This window comes from Aethalodelphis obliquidens, unplaced genomic scaffold, assembly GCF_003676395.1.
Source record: "Aethalodelphis obliquidens isolate GAN/ISIS:26980383/991018 unplaced genomic scaffold, ASM367639v1 scaffold12, whole genome shotgun sequence".
In the NCBI taxonomy this organism is placed as follows: domain Eukaryota; kingdom Metazoa; phylum Chordata; class Mammalia; order Artiodactyla; family Delphinidae; genus Aethalodelphis; species Aethalodelphis obliquidens.
Genome location: NW_020837956.1, coordinates 5981307 through 6007626, shown reverse-complemented (window position 1 = coordinate 6007626; position 26320 = coordinate 5981307). Strand labels below are relative to the sequence as shown.

The 26320-nt window shown below is 47.4% G+C and overlaps 1 protein-coding gene and 1 long non-coding RNA gene across 2 annotated transcripts in view; one reads left to right on the top strand and one right to left on the bottom strand.

Moving 5' to 3' along the window:
• Positions 1–8408, top strand: part of EPAS1 (endothelial PAS domain protein 1) — an 89069-nt gene extending 80661 nt beyond the window's left edge. Inside the window, exons 10-16 of the mRNA XM_027113201.1 lie at positions 38–240; positions 773–883; positions 2206–2687; positions 3502–3628; positions 3785–3887; positions 4112–4285; positions 6044–8408. Of these exons, the coding sequence (XP_026969002.1) occupies positions 38–240; positions 773–883; positions 2206–2687; positions 3502–3628; positions 3785–3887; positions 4112–4285; positions 6044–6195 (1352 nt within the window). The 3' untranslated portion in view covers positions 6196–8408. The remainder of the gene's footprint in view (positions 1–37; positions 241–772; positions 884–2205; positions 2688–3501; positions 3629–3784; positions 3888–4111; positions 4286–6043) is intronic.
• The window catches only part of LOC113623761 (uncharacterized), a 136619-nt gene continuing 118086 nt past the window's right edge, over positions 7788–26320 (bottom strand). The window contains exons 3-4 of the long non-coding RNA XR_003434050.1: positions 9060–9160; positions 7788–7868 (exon numbers count right to left, since the gene is read on the bottom strand). This is a non-coding gene — a long non-coding RNA (uncharacterized LOC113623761). The remainder of the gene's footprint in view (positions 7869–9059; positions 9161–26320) is intronic.

Genomic DNA, 26320 nt, shown 5'->3' with positions numbered 1-26320 from the left:
CGGGGGTGCGGACCAAGCCAGGCCCTTGTCTCCACAGGGAGCCAGAACTTTGAGGAGTCCTCAGCCTACGGTAAGGCCATCCTGCCACCAGGCCAGCAGTGGGCCGGAGAGCCCAGGAGCCACGGCGCCCACACTGAGGCCGGCAGCCTGCCCGCCTTCACCGTGCCCCAGGCAGCCGCCCCGGGGAGCACCACCCCCAGTGCCGCCAGCAGCAGCAGAAGCAGCAGCAGCTGCTCCACAGTGAGCGCCCCCTGGGGTTGAGGCCATGGAGAGGGTGGGCTCCTCCTCTGGCTGCTGCCGGACGGCTGAGCGGACAGGCCAGACCCAAGGCCTGCCCTCCTCCTACGCAGGAGCCCCCTAGGGGGGCTGTGATACTTACTTGCCACGCATTAGCGCTGTGCACTTGCTCTCAGTACCCATCCACCCCCATCTATGTGATCAGGTCCTTGAAGACAGGGGCCAAGTGGCACACAGCTGTGAGCCCCGAGCTCAGTCCCCAGGGAGGGCAGTAACCATCCTGCTGGGGGCGCAGAGCCCGGCCGGCCATGCCTCTCTCCTGTTTGCTGTTCAAGACAGCCTCATTCTATGACGAGGAGACTGAACTCAGAGAGGCTCCCACAGCTCCTAGGGCGTGGTTTCTTTACAAATTCTTATTCCGTGGAAGAGAGTTGAATCTGTGGGTCCAGAAACATATTTCTCCTTCTCCCTTGGCCTTCTGGGGAAGCCAGTGCCGTAGCCTTGACTTGGTCACCTTCCTTCCTGGCCCCCCCAGCCCAGCAGCCCCGGAGACTATTACACATCTCTGGATGACGATCTGAAGATTGAAGCGATCGAAAAGCTCTTCGCCATGGATACAGAGGCGAAAGACCAGTGCAGCACCCAGGTAGGTGGCCGTGGGGAAGATTGGAGTGGCGGGCCAGGCCTACCAGCTGCTGGCGGTGAAGGCTGAAGTCTCTTCTTGCAGCCTCAGCCCTTTGTTGCAAAGACTAGTGGGAATGCTTGGCCCAGGCCACAGTCCCTCAACTGGGTGAGGGTGCAGGGAAACGGAGCCCGTGGTCGTCTGCTGCTCTCACTTCTGCCCTCTGCCCGTGTCAAATCCAGCTCTTCTACTTTTAACTCTCGATATATTCATGTCCTCCTAACTTGGATATTTCTTAATGCTCATGAAAACGAAAACTACAACTGAACCTTTTTTTCAGGATCCCTGCATTTAAAAAGCATACCCCGGCGTGTGCGACTTCTGTGAGCAGAGGGAACAGCTGTTCCCTTGACAGACATTTCCATTTGAGGATTCTTTGAAATAACTTATTTTAAATGCATTTTAAAATGACATCGGACAACTTTCTGTTTACACGTAACTTTTCAGAAACTTATTACATAAGGCCAAACGTCTTGTAAAACCTGTGTAAACAGGCTAGGGTGTGGGTAGATGGGTATGTGGGTCACAAAACCCAAAGGAAAATCATTCCTCCCCATTTATGCATCCAGATTTCTGCCTTGCCTCCTCAGTTTGTAGCTTTGTTCTGCAAAACTTTCCCTGTTTCTCCCCTGCACGCTCTTCTCTGAACTCCTATAAGATTCATTACTTAGTGTTTGGTTATCACTGTCTGCTTCTGCTCTTTAACCAGTTCAGGTGGTTGTAATCAGCTGCCTCCCCCCAGTGAGGGCTGAAACATTTATTTTTCTGCGTCTGCTTGTGAGAATTCCCTACGGTGCCCATCATGGTAGTGGGAACCTGCGGGTCCATGTCTGAGTCCTCGTTGATCAGAATGAAGGTCCCACAGGTAGCACTGGGCCACGGTTACCCACCGATACACCCTGGGCACGTGAGGTGATGAAGACAAAGCTGCCCTCGGCCCCCTGGGAGCCATCGTGCTCACCGGAGTGGGCAGGGATGGCTTCGTGGAAGAGGTGGTGCCTGCCCAGCGTGTGGGAGTGAAGGCTGGGCTCGGACTGGGAAACAGGAGAGCATTTGGGGCTGGGTGGAGGTCGTGGCACCGGGGGGGGGTGTGGAAGGATGCCTGAGTGGAGACTCAAATGACTGGGGATTGGTGGCACAGGCTGACCGAGGGAGAAAACGCACGGGAAGCTGCGGGAGGAAGGCCTCTGGCAGGGGTGGGGAGGACGAGGGGCTAAGATGGAACAGTAGCCCTGAGGCCGCGCCAGCTGCTGTAGCTGCTTTGCCTGTGGTCTGTCTCCTCTCAGACAGACTTCAATGAGCTGGACCTGGAGACCCTGGCACCCTACATCCCCATGGACGGGGAGGACTTCCAGCTCAGTCCCATCTGCCCCGAGGAGAGCCTCTTGCCGGAGACACCCCAGTCCACGCCCCAGCACTCCTTCAGTACCATGTCGAACATCTTCCAGCCACTGGCCCCGATGGCCTCTCACAGCCCCTTCCTCCTGGACAAGTATCAGCTGGAAAGCAAGAAGATAGAGCCCGAGCAGCGGCCTGTGTCCTTCATCTTCTTTGACGGTGGGAGCAAGGTGTCCCTGCCACAGTGCTGTGGCCAGACCTGCACCCCTCTCTCCTCCATGGGGGGCAGATCCAACACACAGTGGCCCCCTGATCCGCCCTTACACGTGGGGCCCACGAAGTGGCCCGGCGAAGATCCCGTGGAGTCCTTGGGGGCCTCGCCCTTGGGGCCCCCCGTCACTGCACCCCATCTCTCCGTGTTCAAGAAGAGGTAAGTGGCAGAGACACTTGGCTGCTTCCGCGAAGGCTGTGCTGTACAGGGAGGGGACAGCCAGGTGCCCCGAAAGGCCCCCCTGCCCCATCACCAATTCCCACTCCACAGGGGTCTGATACTCCACTCAGCCCTTCTCAGAACTCTGAGAGCTCGGGCTTCAGGGGACTCGCCCCTAGGTATGTGAGGCCTCGAGTGCGACATGTTTTATCTGGGCTGGAGGACACCACGAGGGGCCTGCGGCCAGGGAGAGAAGGAGCTTGTCCAGGGCCCTGAGCACCAGTGGCTCTCCCGACCACCCCCCAGAGCGCCTTGTTTTATGCAGAGCTCGTGAGCTGAGCCGCACAATACCCACACGCACAACACGGAGGGATGGGTCCTTGGCTCGGCCGTGGAAGCCTGGTTGAGGAAAGCAAAAAGATGCCCGTGCCTTCCCCCTGCCTTCGGCTGCCGGGGTCCAGCACACCCTCCCCGTCTCCCCCCACAAGTCCCTTCCACCCACTGGGAACTCACCTCAAGCTCCCAGGGCCCTTGCCTTCTACAGAGCCCCCTCCCTGGTTCTCGGTGGGGGGGTGGTCCAGGCAGGGCAGGGGCAATGGGGCAGCAGCAGCCCTCCCAAAGACTGCCGTCACGGAGCTGGGCGGCCGCAAGCCAGGACTGGAGGCTGCCCGGGTACGGGCGGGCACGTGTGGAGGGAGGTGCAGGTGCCCTGAACCCTCAGCATCTCACCAGGTAGAGGGCACTGCAGAAGGAAGGAGGGCCCTGGGTGTGTGGGGCTCCAGACTCCCTCACGCCCATCTCTTGGGCTTGGCAGGTCTGCAAAGGGCTTCGGGCCTCAGGGCCCAGATGTGATGAGCCCGGCCATGGTCGCCCTCTCCAACAAGCTGAAGCTGAAGCGACAGCTGGAATACGAGGAGCAAGCCTTCCAAGACATGAGTGGGGTGAGCGCCGCCCCTGGGGAGGCCGGCGGGGAGCGGGGGCTGAGCACAGAGAGCCAGGCTGGCGCAGAGCGCTGCCCACTGCCCACCTCAGCCTGACGCAGCTTGAGGACCTGGGTCTCTGGCCTCTCCCCTCAACCTCTGCACTTCCACCCCCAGGGGGATCCACCAGGCAGCAGCACTTCACACTTGATGTGGAAAAGGATGAAGAGTCTCCGGGGCAGTGGGAACTGCCCTCTGATGAGCGCAGACGTCCCCAGTGGTGAGCACGGGCCTGGGGGAAGGCGTTGTGCCGGTGGCGGGGCTCCCCACTCCCTCCCGTCCGAGCCTTGCAAGGACAGGAGGGTGTCTCTGCCCCCCCTTCCCCGCTTTCCACTCTGGCCCGGGTGCCGCAGTCAGAAACCTCTGGGCTCCTTGTGTGAAGGAAAGAGGGACGTTGGGGGGCGTCACGGTCTCTCCCCCCACTGTCTGACATTGGCCTTTCAGATGAGTTCATCCGACATCCCATGAGAGGTGGGAGCCAGCCCCTGAGACACTTAACACTGCCACAGCTGCCATCTGCCGTGAGCCCCGGGGAGCCCGCCAAGAGTGGGTTCCCCCCGCATTGTTACACCCCCCAGTACCAGGACTACGGCCTACCAGCGGCTCACAAGGTGTCAGGTGGGTGCGCTCAGGAACGGGGGCACTGTTCCAGGGCCTGCTGGGTTTGGGAGGGTGTGGGCCAGGGGACGGATAAGGCAGTGGGTCTCAGCTCAGCTCCAGGATGAACCTGCTCATGAAAGGCAGCTGCCTTGAGAAGGGCGAGCCCTCTTTTCCCCCAAGTACTGCAGCAGGGGCTGGAAGGCCACGTGTCCACAGGGCTCGAGAAGGAACCCTCCACTAACCAGGTGCCACCCGGGGCTCTTCCACCTTAAGAGCCCCCGAGCCTATGCCTGCCTTTTGCTCAGTTCTTCACGTTACTGCCTACCGGGGGGGGGGGGGGGGCTCACTCTGAGCTCAGGCAGGAGCTGAGCTGAGGACGTGCTGCTGGGAGGGGGGCCAGGCTGGTCTGGGAAGACTCGCCCTACTGGACCTTGCTTTCTGGGAGGACTGGCCACCTTAGTCTGTTACCATCTTGTGAAATGTAGATGTTGTCACGGAAAGGTTGCTTGTAGTTTGGGTGAAACATTGTTGGACCCCTGCCCTAAAAAAGAGAAATTTCCTCAGCAATATGGTTCGGGGCAAACTGCTGCTCAGTGCTTCAGAGCTTTAGAGTCACAAGACAGGCCTGGGCTAAGAATTCTGCTCGTTACCAGCTGGAGGACGGAGCAGGCCACACATTTAAATAAGAGGCTCGCATGCAAAGTGTAGAGTCCGTGGATGTGTTTGCAGTAAGTGGGAGCCAGCATTATCGTCCCTGCTGTGCACCCAGTTTCCTTGAGTGGAAACTCATCCTTTTCAGGGGAAAAATAATATTCTTTTTAAACTCAGGTCGTTTCTTAGGGTAAAAGAAGGGGGGATTAGAAAGGGCTGGTGAGCAAGTATCCGTTGCTACTGCGGTGCTGCAGAGAGGCGTGAGACCCGCCCCGTCCACGAGGGAGCGAGGTCGAGTGGGGGAGGCAGGCATGGGGGGCCGGGGATGAGGGACTGCGGCCAAGCCAGGGGAAGGGAGAGCCGGCGCCTCGCGTTACTGGGGCCGACGAAGGGCTTCCAGAGCCGCCTCCAGGAACCCGGGCCTGCTCTTCCTGGGAAGTGGGGTGCTGGGAGCCTCCCCTTCTCAGCATGAGAGAAAGAGGGGCAGCCAAGGGTGGGGGTCCTGAAACTGGAAGTCAGGCCCTTGAAGGACCTGTGTGTGTGCACACATGTCTATATGCATGTGTGTACATTTTGTGTACGTGCATGTAATGTGTGTGTGCAAGTGCGTGCGGGCACCAGCTGCTTCAGAGCTCCCTCTCTCTGTTCGGCCTTTCTTCCGGCTGCCAGTGCACAGTGGGCATGGGTCAGTTGGCAACCCCGAGCCTTGCCCAGGCGCTGGCTCACGCCTCCACCTCCCAGGCCAGGAGGCCTTCGTGGGCTCTCCTTCCATCCAACCTCCCTGTCCCCCGAACATTCCCTGCTCTGTCTGCACTGCACACTCTCCCCGCCGGGGTCTCAGCCCCCTCTCACCTGATGGGATGGAGACGACATGCTTTCTGCTGGGTCCCTGCTCTCTGCATGGGCTGGGTCACTAGGGAAAGACAGACAACATTGAAGAAAGTGAAATGACATTGAAGAAAGTGAAATGAGGGCTGCCCCACCTCTGCCCCCCGAGTCATGAAAACTGGAAATGCCCCTTGCTTTCCCAACACGTCTCCTCCATGCTGGCCTCTTATGGAATAGACCCTTTTCCAGATGTTTGATTTAGGGTTTTGAAAATAAGGGCACTAACTCTTCTTTCAGGCATGACAAGCCGGCTGCTCGGACCCTCGTTTGAGCCCTACTTGCTGCCGGAATTGACCAGATATGACTGTGAGGTGAACGTTCCTGTCCCAGGAAGCTCCACGCTCCTCCAAGGAGGGGACCTCCTCAGAGCCCTGGACCAGGCCACCTGAGCCAGGGCCACCCACTGACAGGCACCCCCTTCCCATGTCGTCCCACCAGCTTCACGGTCTCCGTCTGTTTTTTTGCAACTAGATATTTCTAACACCAACACACTTTTTACAAGATATACTTACCTGGCAAACTTGCCCAGGTCACCAAGTAGTGGCCTTTTTCTGAAGATGCTCACTTTATTATTCATATTTTTAAAATACAATTGTTTTACCTGCTATGTTTTGTTCTGTCAATGGAAATGTTCTTAAATTTTATAAGATTGTTCTTTCCCCAACTTCAATTACTTCTAATTTATATCATTCACGGGTTTCTCTCTCTCTCTCACACACACACACACACACACAATTCATACTAACAAGTTTGGTGTACGTTTGTTTGTTCTCCTTTAGGGAAAGCTTTGGCTTCATTTAACTAAAAGGATTTTGTTGTTGTTGCCAAAGAGAAACAAAATAATTTTGCTCTCTCAGCTTCATTTGTGGCCTCTCTCTCTCAGCCCTCCTCCTTTCTTTTGTAAAACTAATCACTGTATTGTAAATTTCAGTCTTTTTTTTTTTTTTTAGCCAACTCTTTGCTCTAATTTTGATACGATTTTTTTTGGGGGGGAAAAAAAAATGTGAAGGGTGAACTCCGTTGTATGTGGTTATCTGTGAAAGTTACACAGTATGGCTTTTCCTAAACTGGTGTTTTCCCCCTGCATTTGGTGGAGTTTTTTAAATTATTATTCAAAAACATAACTGAGTTTTTTAAAAAGGAAATTTATATCTGGGTTAAGTGTTTATCTTATATATGGGTACTTTATAATATCTAAAAACTTAGAAACGGAAATGGAATCCTGCTCACAAAATCACTTTAAGATCTTTTTTAAGCTGTTAAATCTTCTTTTTCATGGTGTTGCTGACACTGCAGAATTGTACAGAACTCCACGGGCCTGTACTAACCCTGCTCAAGGTCTCCCTCTCTGTTGCCTTTTTGCTTTCGGGACATGCCATAGGCGTGACACACAATCCAGAAAGTGGAATCATTATGTGGGAGCATTGCCAGCTGCCTTCTCCTCATGTTCTGTATGTATTCTGTATGTATGTACGTATTATTATTACTGCCAAGAGGGTCTGACGGCACGTCAGGGGTGGAGGCTAGGGACAAATCTAAGGGAGGGGAAGCGCTTTAAACTCTTCTTCAGGTTTCATTGCCAGCCCTTCAAGTGCACTGAGCTATGTGACTCTAATGGTCTTTCATGGGGCACACTTGGATATTTCCAGAACTACCATGAGATGGTTTAGATGGGAATTCATGAAAGAAGGTGAGGATTTAGAAATGGTATAGGGACCCAGTCCACATCCTCCCAGCTCACCACCTTGGAGCCCGTGGAGCTGGACTGAGGGGGGCACACAGGGGGGCTCCTGGTCCTGACCAGCCGCATCTCATGCCCCTTCCTCAGCCACACCATCAGCTCGCCCTACACGGCCGAGGTGCAGCAGGCAGACCTCCGGGGACAGCCCCTGGCCCTCCTTGAGGTCTGTCTGTCCCCAGAAGTGACGTGTATAGGTAGGAAGCACTGAAAACAGTGTTCTCAGAGCGTCTCGTAACTCACCAGGTAAGAGGGACGATGCCATTTGTTTTCGAAATAGCAATCACGTGAAACTTTTCCGTCATGGGTACAATGAAGAAGTTTCTAGAAACACACAAAGCAAAACACAGCAAGCCAAGAATTTGGTAAGGCTGGATGGACTTACTGCCCCAAACAAAATAAAATTTAAATCTCAAAAGAAAAATTACCTAGTCACTGTGTTGCCAAAAATGTTACTTGAGCACCACAGCCCTGCCTCACGTACGGCAGGCGGCAGAACTTGAAGGGTTACTGACATGTAAGCGCTGGTGTTTGATTTTCTCTGTGTGTTTGCCTCAGCATGAAGGGCATTTTACCCTTGCAGTTTTACTAAAACACTCTGAAAAATATTCCAAACTTCATATTAACTTTATCTATCAACATAATGATTTCGTGAACATTATTATAAATGTCAAATTCCTACTGACAACATTATTACTATACGGGAGCTTAACTTTATAAGGAAATGTATTTTGACACTCTGCTATCTTATTAAAGTATTCTGATCCTACCACTGCTGGTGGCTCTTGTTTCCTGTGGGTTTATCATGGTCTACACTGATGTAAAGTGAAGTATGTATTTATTAAACAGTTTACAGAAAACGAACATGGGCACTGATCTTTGTGAGGCGACTGAGGCCAGCTGATTGATAGGAATCTGGAGAAAGGAAGAAAAGGCTAATGTTAAAACTCGGCATCTAAGACCAGGAAGCCATGGTCCATATTTGGTCCATGGACCAAATACGCATGGGCCATATTTCTGCGGGCCTCTTTTTCTATGTTCTGTGAGGGACCCGAGAAAAGAAGTCAGGGTTCCTGTCTTCAGAAAATTATAGGAAGCAGCCTGAAAACTCCGCTGCCTACATGTATTCACACGCCGCACTTCGGATGAAGGCGCTCAGGGGAAAGGAGCCGCCTGAGCTCTGGGGCTCAGAGGAGACCTCAGTTTGGAGGCGGCAGGGCTCACGCGGGCCCTCCCAGCTAGAATGTGCACGGGAAGGGCCAGGATAACCTCAGACGGAGCCGGAGCCTGGCAATAGCCCCAACTGGACAGGGGCGTGATGGGTTCCCTAATTCAAATTTTACTTTTCCAAGTCATGGCCTGCTTGGAAAGAGATGCCATCTCCATGGTGGGATGGGGGGAGGGACCCAGCAGTGGCCTCTGCTCAAAATGGTCAGTCCTAGAATCAGCGTTCCCGGGTCACACACTTATAGTTCCCCTAAGAGTTCAGTCCACGTGGTGTGGCTTCACACTTACCTTGTTAGCTCACTCGATCCTCGGGCTGAGCGATCCATGAGCGCCCATTTCACAGATGAAACTGAGGGCCATATTAAGTGGCTCAGGCCAGTCACACCCTGCTAACAGAAGAACGAAATGTAAACATAGTGTGGGCTGTGCTTTCTCCTCTCACGCTGACCGTGCCTGCTGGGAGGTAGAGTTCATGGCAGGGCTGTTTTCATTTCCAAATAGACCATTCCTGTCGTTACTACGTGAACCTGTAGACCTCCCTCTGGTTCTGTGCTTACTCATCTCTTCTCTTCCCAACTGCCTGGATCTTCAGATTGGATTTTCTGGGCTCTGCCCGCCCGCCATCTTGGACTTCCTGAAAACATCATCTCTTCTTTTTCTGAAGCTCTTCCATGAATGACATATTTTAGCTCGTCCTTCAGGAGCAGAGTTGCCTGAAAGCATTGGCAAGCTCAGGACTCAGACCTGGGTGGGTGCTATCCTGACCCCCCAACAATTTAAGAGGTGTCCTTAAGGCGAGGCCATTGCACAACCACCTGAAGGCTGGGATTGTGTCCTCCAGCCCTTGGGGGTACAGGGCAGCTCCAAGCTCCTCTTGCTTCTAAGTGCAGCAAGCTGGGGTGGGGTGGGGGGGGGGACACTGAGGCCACTGTCCCTGATGGATTAGAGGAACTCAGCCCCTCCAAAGCACTCAAGCACAAGACATGGGCCCCACCCAAGTCACCCTGCTTCCTTTATGTTTTGTCTCTAGCAATCGAGTGAAGACTGATTCAAAAGCTCCTCATTTCAGATTTCACTTTCCAAAATGCAGGTGGCCACTCTGCCGTACACCTGGAACTAACAACAGTGTAAATCAACTATACTTCAATTACAAAAATAATTTTTATAAAACGCAGGTGGCTTAGGAGTAGGTATGTGCCTGCGTGGCCAGGTGTGCAGGGGCAGCGGCCAGTGTAGAATTAGCAATAGATCAGCCATTGGGGTTCCTCCTGACTCTGGATACGTTCTCCTCCAGGTGGGCAAACCTTGGTGGGACGTGGCACCTTCCCAGAGCTTGCTTTGCTTGGCAGACTCCCGATGAGAAGTCTGTCTTTTGCGGGGGGTGGGGACACTCAGACCCAGAGCTGAGAAAGGAGACAGCCCCACCTGGTGGAGTTCCCTCTGATCCATGCAGGGCAAGATTTCCCCGCTCCTGAAGCATGGGCTCTGATGAACATTTCAAATTGGGCAGGGGGGTGAACTGTGGGTTTTTCTGGAGATACGATGCAGAACCATTTCCTTCATAACATACAAGATTCAACCACCTACAGCCCTGCTCTCCTGGCCCCTGCGCATCCTCTGCTCTACGTGAAAAAACTTTTATCGGGAGGCCTGCATAAGAGTGACCAGGTTAGCTGGGCTCTTCTCTCAAGTCAGGAGTGTCCGCAATAAGACAGTACTGGATGTATTTTCCCAGATGGACTCAAGATGCCGAAAAGGACCCGGAAATGACGTAGCCCAACCCCGTCATTTATTTTTTCAACCTCTTAATTCCAGAGATGAGAATACTGACGCCCAGGGAGACAAAGTGGCAGGGCTGGGAGCAAAACCCAGGCCAGCATCACGGGGACTGAGGCCGAACTCACCATAAGTGAAAGGGGCCACGTCCTTGGCCCATGACATCAGGTCTTGATTTCTCAGCCAGTGCACAGGCCCTTCCCACACACGGCCCTTCCCACCACCACCTCACAGGCCTGGGCCTTGTCTCTTCCCTCAGGGCACTTTCAGTTCTTCTAAAATGATCATGATCACAGCGTCACCCCATTTCTTCAAAATATTCCTTTGATCAGTGGCCCCCGTGGGAACTGCTTGGCCTCTCTGTGACCTCGGTGAAAACTACACCAACCCCTTCACTTCTAGACTGACTCTTCCTTGGCCTCCCAGGCCCCAGGAGAAAAGGGTTTTGAAGTACTTCTCAAATAAAAACCACCCTGGATAACTCAGACGCCCGTACAAGCTGGTGTACAGTGTTGGAGGCCCACAGCCCACATTTTCCCAGGCAGTCCCAGTCACAGATACCGTGTTTCAATGTCACCCAGGTGCACTTGTACTTGGGCCAAGGACCCCCATCTTGGGTTCAGGAAGCGGGAACCTTATAGATACAAATGAGCCCTCAGTTGCTTTAGGGTGGACCCCAGGTCCTGGGGAAGTTCAGAGGAGGCCAGGACAGATCAACCTGGGCCTCAGGGGTGGAAAATCCTCCCAACCAGCCATGCGATGGAAGAGGATGCAGAGGGAGGCGGTGTGGGGGAGGGTTATTCTAGATGTGGATGGACGAGGGGGACAAAGGCATGAGGCCAGAATGAGCAGCACGTGCAGAAGACCCTGGGGATCAGGCGGGGTCAGGAGCTGGGATGGAAGGAGAGGGCGGCAGGGCAGCCTGGCCACTCACAGCACAGGCCTGGAGTCAGACAGACCAGGGTTCAAATCCTGGCTCTGCTGCTTCTAGCTGTGTAACCTGGGGGAAGCCCCTTCATGTCTGATAGCCCGTGTCTGCTTTCCTGTGAAAGGACCATGATAAGAGTGCCTACCTCATAGGGTCGAGGCTGGAGATACTAACTTGGGGATTGACCGTAGGTAAACTGTACTTAAATCCCTGAGATTGGATGAACTATACCTAGGAGGTAAGAGCACAGGCAAACAGTAGAGCCCTAAGATAGAGCCCTGGGCCATGGCAGCGCTGGTAGAAGTCAGAGAGAGGAGGAGCCAGCAAAGAGGCTGGTGGGAACAGCAACAGGTAGGAAAAAAACCCCAGGATTTCAGTATCCCAGAAGCCAAGAGAGGAGGATGTTTTAAGAAGTAGGAATAGTTGGGCTTCCCTGGTGGCGCAGTGGTTGAGAGTCCGCCTGCAGGGGACGCGGGTTCGTGCCCCGGTCCGGGAAGATCCCACATGCTGCGGAGCGGCTGGGCCCGTGAGCCATGGCCGCTGAGCTGCGCGTCCGGAGCCTGTGCTCCGCAACGGGAGAGGCCACAACAGCGAGAGGCCCGCGTACCGCACAAAAAAAAAAAAAAAAAAAAAGAAGTAGGAATAGTTAACTGGATCACATACTAGACTGAAAGGCCAGGTAAAGTGAGGAGGAAATAATGGCTCTGGGGTTTGGCAACATGGAGATCATCATTGACCTTGACTAGAGAGCTGGTGGTGGAGAGCTAAGGACGGGGGTGTGATGGGAGTGGATTGAGGCATGGGCAGGCTGGGGTGAAGGCACAGAGACCACAGCAATACACAACTTCTTCAAGAAGTTTCCCTGTGAAAATAATGAAATGATGCCATTTGCAGCAACATGGATGGACCTAGAGATTACCATACTAAGTGAAGTAAGTCAGACAGAGAAAGACAAATATTATATGATATCACTTATATGTGGAATTTTAAAAATATATAAATGAACTTATTTATGAAATAGAAACAGATTCACAGATATAGAAAACAAATTTATGGTTACCAAAGGGGAAAGGAGGAGAGGAATAAATTAGGAGTATGGGATTAACAGATACACACTACTATACATAAAATAGATAAGCAACAAGGACCTACTGTCTAGCACAGAAAACTATATTCAATAACCTATAATAAACCATAATGGAAAAGAATATGAAAAAGAATGTATATATTTGTATAACTGAATCACTTTGCTGTACAGCAGAAATTAACACAACATTGTAAATCAACTATACTTCAATAAAATAAATTAAAAAAAAAAAGTCTCCCCATGAAGGGGAGCAGGGAAATGGAGTAGAGCTGGAGGAAGGGGTCAGGGGAAGTTTTTTTTTAAAAAACATTTAACGAACTTTTATTTTAGAATAATTATAGATTTACAGAAAAGTTGCAAAAATATTAGCGTTCCTGCACTGAGCTCCCTCTATTGCTAACTTAACTGCGGTACGTATGTCACAACCAAGGAACCAATATTGGTATGCTTTTATTATCTAGAGTCTGTATTTTATTCAGGCTTCTTTAGTTTTTACCTAACATCTTTTTTTCTGTTCCAGGATCCTATCCAAGAGACCACATTACATCTAATTGTCGTGTCTCCTTAGGCTTCCCTAAACGGTGACAGTTTTCATAGTCCATCATAATAGTTATTCGCACCTTCTGTGTTGTTGATGACTTTGACAGTTTTGAGGAGTGCTGGTCGGATATTCTTACAGAACAGCATCCTTCAATTTGGATTTCTCTGATGGTTTTCTTAGACAGAGGTTATGGGTTTGGGGGAGGAAGACCAGAGGTAAAGTGCCACTGTCATCACCTCGTATCAAGGGTGCATGCTATCAATGTGGCTTATCCCTGTTGATGTTAATCTTTATCACTTGGCTGAGGGAGTGTCTGTCAGGTTTTTCCACTGTAAAGTTACTGATTTTTTAGGGGAAATTTTTTTTGAAGCTGAGCTATATTAGGGAACGTTTCTATTGTGACGGCAGAGAGGAATGTTTCTAAGAGAATGACTATTATGATGGACCATGAAAATGAAACTGTGTGAGAAGGAAAGAAAAAATATGAAGAGGTTGATGGCCAATGAAAAAAAAGGTAGGTTCAGTGAATTAGAGGTCTTAATGAGGTCAAAGAGGGGTCAGAGTGAGGTGTAGAAAGAGGGAACCATGCAGTCATTGTCAGAGGAGGGGAAGCTTTTTTTTTTTTTTCCTCTGCGGCTCTCTGGCCTACACAGCCCTGGCGGTCCTCACGAGCGAGAAGTACAGCGGGGAGCAGGCTGACCCGTGGAGCCTGTGAGCGCCACCTCACGGGCTCCAGGACCCCTAGGGAGGGGAGGGGAGTGGCGGGGTGGGGAGGGGGCACGCCCTGGGAAGCCCATGCCCCCAGAGGTGTCAACCTCTACACCATGGTGACCGGGAAGCTGCCCTTCAAGGAGCACCAGCCCCACTGCATGCTGTACCTGATGCGCCGGGGCCCCACCTTACGGCCAGGCCTGTCCCCAGGTGAGCGCCTCCACCCTGTGTCCCTCCCCCGTCCCAGCCCGCACCCAGGTGGGCGGCAAGAGAGAGCTGGGTCCGGAGATGGGGAAATGGGTTGGTGGCCCCACTAAGCTTGAACCCTGCACTAGCCCAGGGCAGGCCGCCTCACCTCTCTCTGCCTGTCTCCCCACATGTGAAACACGGACACCCTATGGCCGTTTATTTATACTTACATATGACCCAACAATACTACTTCTAGGTATTTATCTTAAAAAAGTGAAATTTTTTAATTCACACATTTTTTAATTCTGCCCACCGATATTTATAGCAGCATTATTTCTAATCACCAAGAACTGGAAACAACCTGAATGTCCTTCAGTGGAGGTATGGATTTTAAAAAAAAAACAACCCTGTATTTCACTGATATGATGGAATACCACTCAGCAATGAACGTTAACAAATTTGATTCAAGCGGCAACATGGATGAATTGCAAAGGTATTGTGTTGAGTGAAACAAGCCAGTATCAAAAGGTTCATCCTATGTAATTCCATTTATATGACATTCTGGAAAAGGCAAAAAATACAGGAACAGAGAACAGGTCATTTCTTGCCAGGGCCTAGGGGAGTTTGAATATAAAAGGAGAACAGAGGGAATCTTTGGAATATCGGAATTGTTCTATATCCTGTCTGTAGTGGTGGTTGTGAGAATTGACACATGGGCAAAAATCACAGAACTGCACATCAGAAAAAGAATCTTACTGTATGTAAATTTCTTTTTTAAAAATAAAAGCAAAATTTGAGATTTCAGAGGCAGCTAAAATAACACTGAGGGGAAAGTTTGAGGAAGTAGGGTAGACAGGATGCTGTCAGGGCTATGAGGTGGATGTTACGGTGACACGGAGCATAAAGGTGAAGGAGAGACATCAGCTGAGAATTGAAATCACTGGAAGCCGAGGTTGAGAGCCGTGAGGCTAAGCAAAAGTCCAGTGCTATGAGCGGGAGGGAAAAGGGAGGAGAAGGGGTTTGGAAGCAGCATGGCGAAGCTAGGAGGAGTCCTCTGCCTCCAGGCCCTGCCTGACACCTGCCTGTAGGAGAGAGAATCCGGCCCCTTCCTGAGGGTTGGTGGGGCAGGGGCCCTCAGCCGAGAGCCAGGCTCCAGTTAAAGAGGAAAGTGATGACATGTTCAGAGAAGACAGGGGACCTAGGAGGTGGCTGACGTCAGACCGAGCTCCAGAGAGTGCATGGCAGGATCTCAGGGTGGAGAGGGATGGGAGATGGAGAGAAGGATGGATGAGCAGGTCTGGGGACAAGGGCCTGGTGGTAACACGTGGCCTGGAGGCCTTGGTCTGCCACAGATGACTGAGGGGAAGAGAGTGGGAGAGATGGTGTATCCTCCCGAGGGCCTCTTAGGGGTTCAAGCCAGCAGGCTGGGGTCTGACCCCTCCCGTAGCCTCAGGGGCAGGGCAGGGAGGCACACAGCTTCTCCGCCATGTCTGCGGAAGTGGCTAGGCTCTCCTCATCTCCCGCAGCACCCAGGGACCATCGTATGGATGCACTCATTCAACGTAAGGTGGGCTTGTTGCTTTCTAAGGCAGGTGTGAGGGTGCAGGGGGCGGCCCCCTCCCTTTCTGCCTGTGGGGACCTTGGTTTTAAACCCTGTGGGTGGGCCCAGCACTTGCAGGAACAAAGGAAGACAGTGCGGTTGGAGGACCCAGTGGCCTGAAACAAAGTGATGTTTTCTCATCCTCATTAGCCTGGTGGAGGCGAGGGCAGCTGAGCATGAACATTGACATCGTTTGGGGGCCTTGCTTAAAGGCCAAGGCAGGACTCCAACTAAAGACTCAAATCTGGACGAGAGAGCTGGCTCAGATCGGGGCAGGTTGGCTGGGACGGTGTGGGAAATCCAGGGCTTGTGCATCTGCTCCTGCTGCAGCTTAAAATGTGGAGTGGCAGCTGTGCTGACCAGGGTGGCCTCTGCCGAGGGGTGGGGGGTGGGGGGGTCTATGCCACCACCCCACTCACCGAGGACCCATGGGTTAGGCACCAACCTTGCTGAGCTGATAGTTCTACAATAGCGTGAGAAGGCAGCAACTGCCATGTATTCTGTCCCTCTCTGAGCACCACACTCTAATAGAGATAGAGATCAACAGGAATTTGTTCAAAGAAGGACAACTAAAATGGTGATGGGACTCACAGCATAGCACAACAATAGACTGGAGAATTGGGACAGTTTATCCTAGAGATTTGGGGGAGCTCAAAAGACCACCTTCAAGTATCTAGAGTTTTTCTGGGTGGCCCCACTGCACAGAACTAGGCCTGTAGGTTCAGCAAAACGGTTCAGCTCAATGCAAGTATCCTCAAGAGTAAACCTCGCTCCTCTCTAGACGTGTCAGCACTTGCTTGCTCAGTATAACAGGAAATAACATCTTCACTCCAATCACCCAAGAAAGCTACTTACAGGATAATGCCAGGGAAGGCTGTCTGGCAAAGATAAAGAAAAATCGTAATTTCACATCTTTGTTCAGGTCTTTGTGTAAATAAAGGCTGGCCATCAGACACAGATGGCCCCATGAAACCCAAGATGGGCAGAGGGAAACTGGTGCTGCCCCTTAAGTGTTATCTCCTTTCTGGGCAGAAGAAAGTTAGTAATAGGGGGAAGCAGGTGCAGGGCAAATGGTAATTCTCTGTGCTATCTTTGCAATTTTTCTGTAAGCCTAAAACTATTTTTTTTAATTTAACTAATTGAAAAATGATGCCAGGTAAAAACGAAGAAATACAGGAAGAGACAAAGAGCAAAGAAAAGGATAAATGAATAAATCTAAGTGAATATTGACTGTTAAAACAATAACAATGACAATATATTGTGGGGTTTTAAATAAATGTGAAATTAATGTATATGAAAGCAACAGTACAAGAGGTGGGAAAGGGTAAACAGAGTAAAATGACTTTTAGTTTCTGCATTGTCTAGGAAGTAGTACATGTACTAATTTATATTAGACTTTAATAAGTCAAGGATGTGTATTGTAAAATAATGTGTAATTAACAAGCTAAAAGAGCAGGGAAATGGAATCTTTAAAAAATATGAGATTATTCTAAAAGAAGACAAAAAAGGATAGAAAAAATGAACATAGGATAAGTGGGACAAATAGAAAACAAATAAGATGATAGATCAGCTTGGTGCTCTGTGATGACCTAGATGGGTGGGATGGGAAAGGGGGGAGGGAGGTCCAAGAGGGAGGGGACCTATATACATATACGTATATGTATACATATAGCTGATTCACTTCATTGTACAGCAGAAACTGACACAACACTGTAAAGCAATTATACTCCAATTTTTTAAAAAGATGCTAGATTTAAATCTAAATATATCAGTAATTATGTAAAATATAAGTAGGTTAAACATTTCAATTAAATTAAAAATATCAGACTGGGTTTAAAATATATATATAAGCAGCTTACAGGACACATGACTTCTAAATAAGAATACAGATAGGAGAATACAAAAGAACAACAAAAAAAAAAGGGCAAACACTAAAAAAAAGCTGGTGTAGCATACTAGTATTAGCTAGGTAGACTTTAAGGAAGAAACATTACTAAAATGAAGAGGGACATTTCATAATAATAAAAGTGTCAATGCAACAGAAAGATAATTCTATATTTGTATGCACCTAATAGGCCTAAGAAATTGATACCACTACAAGGAAAAGTAGAAAATCTATCATCATAGTTGGGGATTTCAACACACCTCTCTCAGTGACTAACAGAACAAGCAGGAAAAAAGTAAAGATAACCCACAAAATGGGAGAAAATATTTGTAAATTATATATTTGATAAGGGACTAATTTCAGCATATATAAAGCATATTTACAATTCAATAATTAAAAGGAAAATAACCCAATTTAAAATGGGCCAAAGACTGTATACATTTCTCCAAAGAAGATATACAAACGGCCTATAAGCATATAAAAAAAGATGCTCAAGGTCTTTAGTGATTAGGGAAATGTAAATAAGAACCATGATGAGATACCACTTCATACACCACTAGGATGGCTAAAATCTAAAAGACAATAACAAGTGTTGATGAAGCTGTGGAGAAACTGCAACCCTCATACATTTCTGGTAGAAATGTAAAATGATACAGCCCTTCACAAAACAATCTGGCAGCTCCTCAAAAATTTAAACACAGAATTACCATGTGACTCTGCAATTACAGTCCCAGGTATATACCTCAGAAAACTGAAAACATATGGTTACAGAAAAACTTATACACAAATGTTTATAGCAGCATTATTCCTAACAGCCAAAAAGTGGAAACAACCCAAACGTCTATCAACTGATGAATACGTAAACAGTATGTATATAATGCAATATTATTCAGCCATATAAAGTAATGAAGTACTGATACATGCTACAGCATGGAAACACCATTCTGAGTGAAAGATGCCAAACGCGAAAGGCCATATATTATCTGATTCAACTTATATGCAATGTTCAGAAGAGGTAAATCCATAGATACAGAAAGTAAATTAGTGGTTACCAAGGGCTGGAAGAAGGGGAAAATGGGGAAGGTTTCTTTTTGGGGTGATGAAACGTTCTGAAATTGGTGACAATGGTTGCATAATTTTGTTAATATACTGAAAACCACTGAATTGTACACTTTAAAAGGGTGAATATTATGGTATGTGAATTATATCACAATAAGAAATAAAGTAGATAAAGGTATAAAAGATTGAAATATACAGTTAAGAAGACCTAACTGACATATGCAGAACTCTGTGCCCCAAAACTAGAGAACAGACATTCTTTAAAGCACACACAGGCTTCCTAAAATTACTAAAATGGCTAATTTACTAAAATTAGCCATGTACTAGAGGGCACAGTATTAGTACTAAGCAAGCCTTAACACATTTCAAAGGTTAAAATGACTCAGAGTATATTCCCTGACCACAGTGAAATTAAACTAGAAATCAGTAACTGAAGGCAAGTTTAAGAATCACATGTTGAATTTTAAGCAATACATTTCTGAATTACCCATGGGTCAAAAAAATCACATTGGAAATTAGACCATATTTTAAGTATGAATAAAAGCAATGTGTCAAAGCTTCTGGGATTCAGTTAAAGCCATGCTTACAGGGAAATGCATAGCATTATTAGATTATATTAGAAAAGAAAAAGGGATGAAAACCAATGATATAAGTATTTATATCAAGAATTTAGGAAACAAACAGCAAACTAAAGCCTAATAGAAAAAAGAAATAAAGAAAAAACATGAGAGAAAAACTTAATGAAATAGAAAACAAGTGTAAAACAGAGAAAAATCAACAAAGCTAAGGTTGTATTAATCTTTGAAAAGACTAACAAAATTTATAAACACCTAGCAAGATGTATCAGGAAAAAGAGATAGTAGGTATAAATTACTAATAGCAGAAAATAAAAGATTACAAAGGAGTATTAGAAAAAACTTTGCCATTAAATCAGATGAAATAGACTAACTTCTTGAAAAGTCAAAATTATTGACACAAGAAGTGATAGAAAATACGAATAATTCCATACTTATTAAAGAAACTGAATCGTTAAATAAAACTTTCCCACTAAGAAAACTTCAGTCCCAGATGGCTTCACCATTAAATCCTCCCAGATGTCTGAGGAAAATTAACCTTTCTCGGGACTTCCCTGGGTGGTGCAGTGGTTAAGACTCCACGCTCCCAATGCAGGGGGCCAGGTTTCAATCCCTGGTCAGGGAACTAGATCCCACATGCATGCCGCAACTAAGAGTTTGCATGTCACAACTAAGGAGCCCACCTGCTGCAACTAAGGAGCCCATGTGCCACAACTAAGGAGCCTGCCTGACGCAACTAAGACCGAGTGCAACCAAATAAAAATATATTTTTTAAAAAAATTACCCTTTCTCAAACACATTTAGCAAATAGAGGGAATGCTTTGAACTCATTTCTGAGGCCAACATACCCTTGATACCAAAGCCTGACAAACATTTAACAAAAAAGACAACTTACAGAAGGCCACTCTCTCTCATGAACATCAATTCAAATACCTTCAACAAAATATTATCCAATCAAACCCAGTAATATATGGGAAGGAAACTGCACTGTGAGCAAGCTGGGTTTATTACAGGAACACAAGACTAATTTAACACTGAAAAACTGATGTAACTTAACATTTTAACTGAATAAAGAAAAAACTCAATAGATGTAGAAAAGGTATTTGATAAAATCTGAGATGATTATTAGGAAAAGAAAAGAATTCAGCATACTAGGAATAAAGAGTAACTTCCTCAATATGATAAAGGGTTTTAATTAAAAGACTTACTACAAACATTATACTTAATGGTGAAATTAATAGTAAAAGCTTTCCCCCTGAGAGAAACAAGATAAAAGAGGCCAACTATCATCACTTCTATTCAACATTATACTAGGGGACCTAACCAGTGTAATCAACAATAAAAATAAATAAAAGTATGAGGATCAGAAAGAAAAACCAGAACAAAACTCTGTCATTATTTACAGTCTACATGATGGTGTATATTAAAATGTAAATGGATCTTCAGATAAACCATTATGGTTTATTAGTGAATTTAGCAAGATTACTAAATTCAAAGACAATATACGAAAATCAACTATTGTTATTTATCAACAACTAACTGAAAAGTTACATTTTTAGGAACTTCCCTGGTGGCGCAGTGGTTAAGGATCTGCCTGCCAATGCAGGGGACACAGGTTTGATCCCTGGTCCGGGAAGATCCCACATGCTGCGGAGCAACTAAGCCTATGCGCCACAACTACTGAGCCTGCGTGTCGCAACTACTGAAGCCCGCGTGCCTAGAGCCCACGCCCTGCAATGAGAAGTCACCTCAATGAGAAGCCCGCACACTGCAACAAAGAGCAGTCCCCGCTTGCTACAACTAGAGCAAGTCCACACGCAGCAACAAGGACCCAGTGCAGCAAAAAAAAGTTACATTTTTAAATGACAATATGTACTAAATCAATAAAAAATAAAATGTCCAAGAACAAATATAAAAGATGTACGAGTGCTAAATATAAAACTTCAAAAAATATTGAGAAAAATAAAATACTAAAATAAATTAAGGGCTATCCCATGTTCATGGATTGGAAAAGTCAATATATTTAAGATGTCAATTTTTGTCAAATTTAGTTATATATTAAATGCAGTCCGAATCAGAATACTAGAATTTAGTTTACGTGTATATGTGTGTCTGTAGTCTGAGAAACATATTCTGAAATTTATATGGAAATGTTAAGACCAAGAGTATTCAAAAACAATACTGAAGAACAAAGTTGGAAGACTTATACTACTGGATATCAAAACTTATTTTAAAACCAAAAAAATTATGACAGGGTGGTATTATGTAAGGATAGACAAACAGACCAATAAAACAGAAAAGACAGTCCAGAAATTGACCCACTCATGTCTGGACACTCACTCCATGACAAAGGTAACACTGCAGAGCAATGAGAAAAGGATGGTCTTTTCAACAAATGTACCAAGTTAATAATATATCCATATGGGGGAAAAATTATATTCTTAACTCTTACTTCACACCAAATTTAAAATTTCCAGGTGGAATAGAGATCTAAATGTGGAAGACAAATAAAGCTTCTAGAAGGTAATATAGGAGAACATCTTCATGACCTCAAAGTAGGCAAGACTTCTTTGACATGAAAAGGCCATCCACAGAATGGGAGACAATATTTGCAATATTTACATCTGACCCCAAAACTCAGGTCTGGGATATATAAAGAACTCCTCAAATCAACTTTAAAAGCAATAGAAAAATGAACAAAAGACTTGAATAGACACTTCACAAACATTTTTATGGCCAATGAAAATATAAAATGGAGCTCAAACTCAGGAGAATGAAATTAAAACCACAGTGAGAAACCACTTACACACCCACCAGAATAGCTAAAGTTGAAAAAAGCTGTCAACACCAAGCCCTGGAGAGGACATGAAGCAGCTGGAACTCTCATACAACACTGGTGGAAGTAAATAATTTGGAGTGTAGTAAAAAAAAAAAAAAAAAAAAATGTATTAGTATATTTAACTTTCTGTCATTTTTTAAGGCATAAGCTAGGTGCTAACAAAATGAAAAGGTCTTCCTTTACAAACCCTTTCCCAAATCTCAGGTAGCATTACTAAGCTGCAGAGACACACTGCTTTGCTCAGCTGAGCTGAAGTCCAACATGGCTCTCTTGGCTGGCTGTTGGTGAATTGGTTCAACCACTTAGGGAAGCTGAACATAAGCACACCCTCTTACCAGTCTATTCTCATAGAAATACCCAAGAGAAATGAGATCATTTGTCCTGCAAGACAGGTATAAGAACATACATAGCAGCATGATTTCCAATGGCCCCAGACTAAAAATAGCCCAAATGTCTGTCACTGGTAGAATGGACAAATAAGTTGTAGTATATTTAAAATATGGAGTATGACGCAGCCATGAAAATGAACTACTGCTACATGCAAGAACAAGGATGAATTTCATAAATGCTGAGTGTTCAAAATCAGAAGCAACAGATTACCAACTATACAATTCCATATATTCCAAAAGTTTGGTACTGACACAGGTTGGGCAAAACTAACCTATGGTATTAAAAGTCAGATATTGATCACCTTTGGGCAGAACAGTAGTGGGAAAAAAAAAAAAAGCACAGGAGTGGGGCTTCTGGGATGCTCTTAATATTCTATTTATGACCTAGAAGGCAGTTTCATTTTGGGAAAATTAACCTAACTACACAGTTATGATTTGTGTGCTTTTCTACGTTAACTTTATACCGCAATAAAATTTTATTAACTGGAAAAAAAAAAACTTGGGTAAATATTATTGCAGGCATGTGGAGAGATGAGCACTCTGCATTGTGGATGGAAGTATAAGTTGTAAGCATCTTTGAAAGGCAATTTGGTCATATCTGTACACAGTGAAATGCCATATTTATCTTTTGAAACAGCAATTCTACCTCTAGTATTTTTACAGTTACGCTTCCACATGTGTACAAAGATACATGTACAAGGATATTTATTGCAGCATTACTTTTAAGCCTAAAGGTCAGGGGTTGAATTACGGGGCATCTAAATAATAGCATTTCAGCATTAGAAACAAACAAATGTCAACCCAATCTGGCCCATGTCCTCACGCCTCATTCTAGATTTACATATGCTGGAATGTCCCTTGAAGACACATAAAGAACTGGCAGGGGTGGTCACCTCTGTGACCTGGCAACACGAGACAGGACCACAAGGGTGGGAGAATTACCCTATTGTACCTTTTGAATTTTGTACCATGTCAGGATGTAAACTCAATCCAAACAAACGTGGTCTTGGCCTCACGATGGCATCCAGGAATGATAGCACCATAGCACACCACAGAAGGGCAGGGTTTCAGAGGTCATCAGGCCCACTTCCTCACCATGCAGATGAGGATACTAAGATATCCATGGTCCACATTCCTTCAGAATGGAAAATACATGATCTGGGAGGCAACGTCACCCTTCTGCCTGTGTGCAGATGAAGTTGTCAGATAGCAGCTAAGGCCCCAGGAAATGTGTACAGGAAAAGCAGGTTTTCTGGGGGAGGGTGCAGGTGACAAGGTAGGGAGGGAAGACAATCACCAAGGATCCTGCATGGCATCCTGGGCAGACCGGAGGCAGGGGACACAGGAGGAAACTACTGACAACATTCTCCTGCTTTAAAGTAGTCTTGAAATATCAATAGAGGAGCTGATTCCACGCCCAGTCACTTCTTTTAACCGAATCTTAGTTTCCACAGCCATTCATTCATTCAACCAACCACTCAATCATCAATCTTTTCGCATGCCTACTAGGCACAATGCTCTGGGCTAGGCATGAGGAATATGACCATAAGCACAGTCCTTGCAATGCTTATGAGTTTAGCTCATACTGGCCCAGGTCACAGATAAACTGTGATGGTCTATTGAGATGACTCCTGACGAAGCTTTTTTTTTTTTAATGTTCTGTTGTAGTTTAATGAAATGTGAATGCAGCATTAAAGCATATTTTCATCCTTTGTGCTCATTTGAGATCTTTTTAATCATCTCCCCAAATTCATTGTTCTATCAGTGAAGTACAATAAACTGCACCTATTTAAAGTATACAAATGAATCAGTTTTGACAGACACCTACAAACCCATCACCACAATCAAGATAGCCAATGTTTCGTTGTCCCGAAAGTGTCCTCCCTTGTGCCCTTTATAATCACTCTCTTCTTCCATCCCTATCCCCAGGCAACAACCATGGTTCTAGAGAAAGTCCTTTTGGAAATAAGCAAGACTATTATTACTTTGCTATGTTCTCAGGCCAGTCCTGTTAGGGCAGGGGTGAAGGAGGACAAAGAAATACCAGGAAATGAGGGTAAGTGTGCAGATAACATAGGCCAATAGAATTATGAGAATTGAAGGGCAAAGCAGCTGCAGCAACATATTGGTATTTAACCCTCACAGCAAACTTAAGGGAAAGGTATCATCATCCCCCTTTTATGAATGAGGACACGTGCCTCAGCGTAGTTGAGGAGCCTGTCCAAGGTCAATCCGGCAGTAAGTGGCAAAGCTGGAGCTCAGTGGCCTGGGTGCAAAGCCTGCACGGCTCACTAAGTGCTTTCCCTCTAGGCCCCGCAGCCACTGCCAGGATTGGCTGAACTCACTGAGGGTCCCACCTGGGCCCCACGGGTGGCCTGCCCTCTGTGCACTGAGCCCCACTCTGTGCCCTGCCCTCTGTGCACTGAGCCCCACTCTGTGCCCTATGGATTTCTTTTTTTTTTTTTTAAGATTTATTATTTATTTTATTTTTGGGTGCGTCGGGCCTTAGTTGTGGCACACGGGATCTTCATTGAGGCATGTGGGATCTTTCATTGTGCACTGGCTTCTCTCTAGTTACGGCGTGCGGGCTTCTCTCTAGTTGTGGCGCATGGGTTTTTTCTCTCTCTAGTTGTAGCGCTCAGGATCCAGGGCACGTGGGCTCCGTAGTTTGTGGCACGCAGGCTTAGCTGCCCTGTGGCATGTGGGATCTTAGTTCCCGGACCAGGGATCGAACACCCGTCCCCTGTATTGGAAGGCGGATTCCTTACCACTGGACCACCAGGGAAGTCCCTGTGTCTTATGGGTTTCTTAGTGCTCCTCCCATTGTCAACAAGGGAGCCTGCAGGGCCCAGGGGCCGAAAACACTGACTTCCCAGCCAACCTGTGGGCCAGCCTGATCTGAGGCTGTGACCAGGAAGCCCCACCCTCTGCAAGGGCACCTCCCAGGGAAATCCCCAAGCTTCAACACTTTGCAAGAGAGTCTTGTCAGGGACATTTTTTTTTTTTGGCTGCGTTGGGTCTTCATTGCTGCACACGGGCTTTTCTAGTTGTGGTGAGCAGGGACTACTCTTTGCTGCAGTGTACAGACTTCTCACTGTGGTGGCTTCTCTTGTGCAGCACCGGCTCTAGGCGTGTGGGCTTCAGTAGTTGCATCTCACAGGCTCTAGAGTGCAGGCTCAGTAGCTGTGGCTTGTGGGCTCTAGAGCACAGGCTCAGTAGTTGTGGCGCATGGGCTTAGTTGCTCTGCAGCATGTGGGATCTTCCCGGACCAGGGCTCGAACCCGTGTCCCCTGCATTGGCAGGCGGATTCTCAACCACTGCACCACCAGGGAAGTCCCATTGTTGGGGACATTTTAATGCCACTTCAAATCAATGCAGCAACACGCACACACACTAAACTTTTTGCTTTTGAAAAACTACAAAGTAATGTACAAATGCTCTATTCTCTCCCTGACCCCTACTGGATCATCTGAAATCTGAGGGTTAAGCAGGGGTTGAGGGACGTTGAGGAAGTCAGGGATGGGGGTGGGGATCGAGGTACAGGGAGAAGGACAGATGAGGTGGGGGAGAGGCAACTGAGGGAGGCCTGTGGGACATATTACTTGGTGACAAAAAATAACCAGCGACTTTACATTTGGACACAGCCACTTGGATGCATCCACACCTACACGGCTCTACCTAGGTGGCTGAGACAACATTCAAGCCCTCTCTGTGCTTCAGCTTCCACGGGAAGCGTGAGGTAGGGGCTGCAGGAAGCATCTGGGAACGACACACGTTTAAGGATGGGAGGCTTCCTGGAGGAAGAGCCCGCGCTGCAGAAACTCACTGATCTCACTTCCTCCCAGGAGCTGGGGGACGAAGGCTGGGGTGTGCATCCCACCTGATGGGACATGTCCAAACTCTAGAGTGACTGGCATCAGAGCCACCAGACGTCCCAGGGGATGGACACTGCGGGGTGGGCAAACCAATC